This window comes from Otolemur garnettii, unplaced genomic scaffold, assembly GCF_000181295.1.
Source record: "Otolemur garnettii isolate 467f Iridium unplaced genomic scaffold, OtoGar3 scaffold00011, whole genome shotgun sequence".
Lineage (NCBI taxonomy): Eukaryota > Metazoa > Chordata > Mammalia > Primates > Galagidae > Otolemur > Otolemur garnettii.
Window position 1 is genome coordinate 26,787,494 of NW_003852406.1, and position 5,058 is coordinate 26,792,551.

Below are 5,058 nucleotides of genomic sequence, written 5' to 3' on the forward strand. Positions count from 1 at the left end.
AAAAAAAAAAAAAAAAAGCCAGGTGTTGTGGCAGGCACCTGTAATCACAGCTACTTGGGAGGCTGAGGCAAGAGAATCGAGTAAGCCCATGAGTTGGAGGTTGCTGTGACCTATGACACCACAGCACTCTACTGAGGGCCACAAAGTGAGACTCTGTCTCAATAATAAATAAATAGGAAAAAAAGAAAATAAAAAAAAAAAAACTTAACAGCTGGACATGGTGGCTCATGATTGTAATTGTAGTACCTGGGAGACGAGGCAAAAGGATCACTTGAGGCTGAAGTTTGAGACCAGCCTAAGCAACATTGTGAGACTCCTATCTCTATAAAAAAAAAATGCAAAAATTAGCCAGTAGTGGCATGTGCCTATAGCCCCAGTTATTTGGGAGACAGAGACAGGAGGATCACTTGAGCTCAGTAGTTTGAGGTTGCTGTGAGCTATGATGATGCCACTGCACTCTCTCCTGGGGAACAGAACAAGACCCTATGTCAAAAAAAAAAAAAAAGAAAAAGTTATAAGGAAGAGAAAATATATTTACTATCCATTAGGTGGGAGTAGATCATCATAAAGGTCTTCATCCTTGTCTTCATGTTGAGTAGACTGAGGATGAGGGAGGTAGAGAAGGGGCTTGGTATTGCTGTTTCAAGTGGAAGAGGTGGAGGAAATGAAGGCACATTGGGTGTAACTTTTATTGTAAAAAGATCCATGTGTAAGTGGGCCTGCACACTTCAGGCCTGTTTTGTTCCAGGGCCAACTGCATGCCAAAAAAAGTGTCATTCATTAGGGTATAGCTCAGTAAATTGCCATATAAGAAACCCACTCCATGGTGGAGATCAGACAGTCTGTATAACCAACACCCAGAGGTCCCCTTGTGCCCCTCCAGTCCTCCCCATCCCAAGGGCAACTGTCCTGATTGGATTGGCTTAGCCAGGTTTTGAAGTTAATACAAATAAAATCACACTGTGTGCTTTTCTGTCTGGTTTCTTGGTTAATATTATGTTTAGAAATTCATCAGGGTTATTTCATGGCTGTAGCGTGTGTTTGCTACTGTACAGTATTGCATTTTGTGACTATATCACAGTTTATTCATTTTCTTCTCAGTGGGCTTTCAGGCAGTTTCCAGTTTGAGGTTTATCCATGCTGCTGTTAGGCTTCCTCTGCCCTGTCATCGTGTCCACGTGTGCCTAGGATTGGGATCAGTGTAGTTAATGTTGCTGCCTGGGCAAGCCTTTGTAAGTGAAGGACCTGAGGGCCCCCAGAGCATGAGTGACTTGCCCAGGTCGCACAGCACCTTCCCAGCCTCAGAGCTGACAGAGCTATAAGGGCAGGTGGCCCCAGGGCTGCTGACCCCTGAGTCTCTGTGCTTCTCTCAGCCATTCTATTGAGCCTGGAAGGTTCCCTGTAGGCTTAGCAATGGTGGCCTCCCTTTGTCCCTCATGAAGGTCTGCAGCCCTCATGTTCCTCTTCCAATCTGTCCAGTGCTCTGAGCCTGCCAGGACTGGAGGGAACAGCCGTTTGCCTCAAGTTTCAGCCCAAAAGGCTCTTGGTGCCTGTTTACACTCCTTGGGGAAGGAACCAGATATCAGCAGTGGGAGGAGGGGTTTCATCACACCCTCCTTCATTTTGACTTTCCTCCCCACAGTTCTAATGGTACTAAGTGACAGGTCGGCTTTCCTGTGACGCAGGGACGCCAGAGCTCCTGAGAAGATGTCTGCAATACAGGTACCACGTGGTGGATTCTGGGCACATGAGCACCCTGCGACCCCAGGAGTTACTTAGTAGAGGGGAGTATGTGGAGCTTTACTTCCAGTTTACTTCCCTTTTCTCCAGACCTCTGTTCCAGCCTACTTTTATAATAAAAGATTCCAGCACAGGTCAGACACAGGTCTGGGATTGGTGGGGAATCTCAGGTGCAGAGACTCAGAGTTCTCAGGGAAAGGGTGCTTCATCCAAGCTCACCTGTGACCTCACTGGTACGTAGGCAGGTGGGTAGAGAAGGTCCCTGGGCGGTACCTACCCACATGTCACCTGGCCTACAGGCCGCCTGGCCATCCGGTACAGAATGTATTGCCAAGTACAACTTCCAAGGCACCGCTGACCAGGACTTGCCCTTCTGCAAAGGAGATGTGCTCACCATTGTGGCCGTCACCAAGGTAATCGAAGACCTATATGCCCACCACACCCTATCATCTCTAGGGCTTGGTCCCCTTACAGGGGACAATAGGCCTTAGAGCATGTCTGGATCTCCCTATCCCTAGGACCCCAACTGGTACAAAGCCAAAAACAAGGTGGGCCGTGAAGGCATCATCCCAGCCAATTATGTCCAGAAGCGGGAGGGCGTGAAAGCGGGTACCAAACTCAGCCTCATGCCGTGAGTACCCCGAGGAGGGTTGGGAAGAAATGAGGCAGAGGCCCTATTCCTTCTTGTAAGAGCATCAGATGGAAAGTGGGGAGGCCAGGGGAAGGGGCTAGGGGATGGAGTGTAGGCAAAGGCTTTGAGACCAGGGGCAGGGGGTGGGTGCTGGCCTCACAGAAGAGGAGGATGGGTAGGACAGCAGAAGAAAGAAGGGACAGGGAGGCCCCAGATGCCTGAGTGAGCCAGTGGGAGCTGTGGGAAAGTGCCAAACAGAAGGAGCATCTTCAGAAAGGGGAGCCTGGCAGGAGGCACCAGGGTATGCATCCTTGGACCACTGTGACCTCTGGCCTGGCCACCCCCCAGCTGGTTCCATGGCAAGATCACACGGGAGCAGGCCGAGAGGCTTCTGTACCCACCAGAGACAGGCCTTTTCCTGGTACGGGAGAGCACCAACTACCCTGGAGACTACACACTGTGTGTGAGCTGCGACGGCAAGGTGGAGCACTACCGCATCATGTACCATGCCAGCAAACTCAGCATCGATGAGGAGGTGTACTTCGAGAACCTGATGCAGCTGGTGGAGGTGAGCTGGGGCTGCCTGGCTCACATACTCCCAAACCCACATGGGAGTATGTGCACACAACCCTGGCTTCTAGCTCCCACCCCCTACTTCTGGTTGGGGACCTAGGCATGTTGTGCGACCTCTGTGGGCCCTCCCATTTCTTCATACCTCAAGAGAGTACCTGTTGCATCCCAGAGCTGACCTCTAACCCTACAGTGCCACTATGAGGAGGGTAGCATTATCCCCATTTTATAGACCAGGAAACAAAGGTTCAGAGCAATTAAGGGACCTGCCTGAGGTCCCACAGCTATAAACTGGAGGATTTGAAACTTGTCAGGATTAGAGTCTATGTCTGTCTGATCCCAGGACTAACTCTCCTCCATCTAGGCACAGACCTGCATGCCCAGATATGTGCAGATAAACATGAGCCAGGCGCTTTGATCGCCAGAGCCCCTCAGACTCCTGCATGGATATGCCTGCATGTCCCTGCAGCTTCCAAGGTCATCTCTGCCTACCCTGACCAGGCCACATCTGGCATCCAGTAGCCCCAGGTGGCCTCGCTGATGTCTCTGTACTATGATTTGGCCTGTGGCTGGGGAGAATGGAGATTCTGGGTACAGCCGAAAGGCCCCAGGGAGGCCCCGGATGCCTGAGTGAGCCAGTGGGAACTGTGGGAAGGTGCCAAACAGAAGGAGCACCTTCAGAAAGGGGAGCCTGGCAGGAGGCACCAGGGTATGCATCCCTGGACCACTGTGACCTCTGGCCTGGCCACCCCCCAGCTGGTTCCATGGCAAGATCACACGGGAGCAGGCCGAGAGGCTTCTGTACCCACCCAAGACAGGCCTGTCAAAACTAAGTCATAGGTTGTCCCCTGCTTTAGGATACTGGTGAGGCCCAAAGTGGTAGTGACAAGTGTGTGTTTGTCCGGTAACTATGTGTGGGGTGACATGGGAAATGGGCCACTTGTCAGAGTTGTCTTCCTTAACCCCTGCCCTGCGGGAGATGGGGAGGCCCGCCCTAATCAAAGGAACTCCTGGCCAGGCGGGACCAGCTTCTGCCGCCCTCTGCTGGTCAGACCTGGGCAGGGCATGTGAGCCAATCAGACCAAGGGAAACAGTGGGGGCTGGCTCTGAATGCCCAGGTCATCCCCTACAGCACTACACCTCAGACGCAGATGGACTTTGTACTCGCCTCATCAAACCAAAGGTCATGGAGGGCACCGTGGCAGCCCAAGATGAATTCTACCGCAGTGAGTACACCCCACCCCCAGACCTTTTGCCCACCCACCTCCTCTCACGCAGGCCTTCTGGCACTGCCCTTGTCCTATAGACTCTGGGAACTTACTAGGAACCCCACATACCTCATAGTCCAGCCTTTCTCTGCCATCCCAGTGGTGATGCTCGGCCTCCATGCCTCTCACTGCCCTTCCCCATAGGTGGCTGGGCACTAAACATGAAGGAACTGAAGCTGCTGCAGACCATCGGGAAAGGGGAGTTTGGAGGTGAGCTGGTGGGGCAGGGTGCCCCAGGAGGGGCCAAGGGACCATAGAGAGTCCAGGGAACAGCTTCCATTCTCTTCCCCACAGATGTGATGCTGGGCGATTACCGAGGGAACAAAGTCGCTGTCAAGTGCATTAAGAACGACGCAACTGCCCAGGCCTTCCTGGCTGAGGCCTCAGTCATGACGTGAGTAGGGGCAGGAGTGAGTGAGGAGGTTGCCCCAGGGCAAGGGCTGAGGGAGGGAGGCTTGGCAGGCTCTGACCACCCCCGTCCTGCCCCAGGCAACTTCGGCACAGCAACCTGGTACAGCTCCTAGGTGTGATCGTGGAGGAGAAGGGTGGGCTCTACATCGTCACTGAGTACATGGCCAAGGTGGGTGCCCACCCTAAGATTGCCTTCCCAGCGCCAAATACTGGGGCTCAGGCTTTCCACCTGCCCCTAGTCCCCCCATTGTACCTTTGAGTTCCTATTCCTTTAGTCTTCCCACCCCAACTGAGATTTTTTCTTTTTTTGAGACAGAGTCTTGTTTTATCACCCTGAGTGGAGTGCTATGGCATCATAGCACACAGCAACCTCAAACTCTTGGGCTTAAGCAATTCTCTTGCCTTAGCTTCCCATGTAGCTGGGACTATAGGTGCCTG

The 5,058-nt window shown here is 52.7% G+C and overlaps 1 protein-coding gene across 2 annotated transcripts in view; it reads left to right on the forward strand.

The window, feature by feature from the left end:
- CSK (C-terminal Src kinase) overlaps window positions 1-5,058 on the forward strand; it is a 24,307-nt gene that overhangs the window by 15,535 nt on the left and 3,714 nt on the right. For both annotated transcript variants that reach the window (XM_003784517.2, XM_023510044.1), the window contains exons 2-9: window positions 1,643-1,722; window positions 2,040-2,153; window positions 2,259-2,371; window positions 2,720-2,939; window positions 4,074-4,167; window positions 4,354-4,419; window positions 4,504-4,603; window positions 4,699-4,789. In XM_003784517.2, the coding sequence (XP_003784565.1) occupies window positions 1,708-1,722; window positions 2,040-2,153; window positions 2,259-2,371; window positions 2,720-2,939; window positions 4,074-4,167; window positions 4,354-4,419; window positions 4,504-4,603; window positions 4,699-4,789 (813 nt within the window). In that variant the 5' untranslated portion in view covers window positions 1,643-1,707. The remainder of the gene's footprint in view (window positions 1-1,642; window positions 1,723-2,039; window positions 2,154-2,258; window positions 2,372-2,719; window positions 2,940-4,073; window positions 4,168-4,353; window positions 4,420-4,503; window positions 4,604-4,698; window positions 4,790-5,058) is intronic.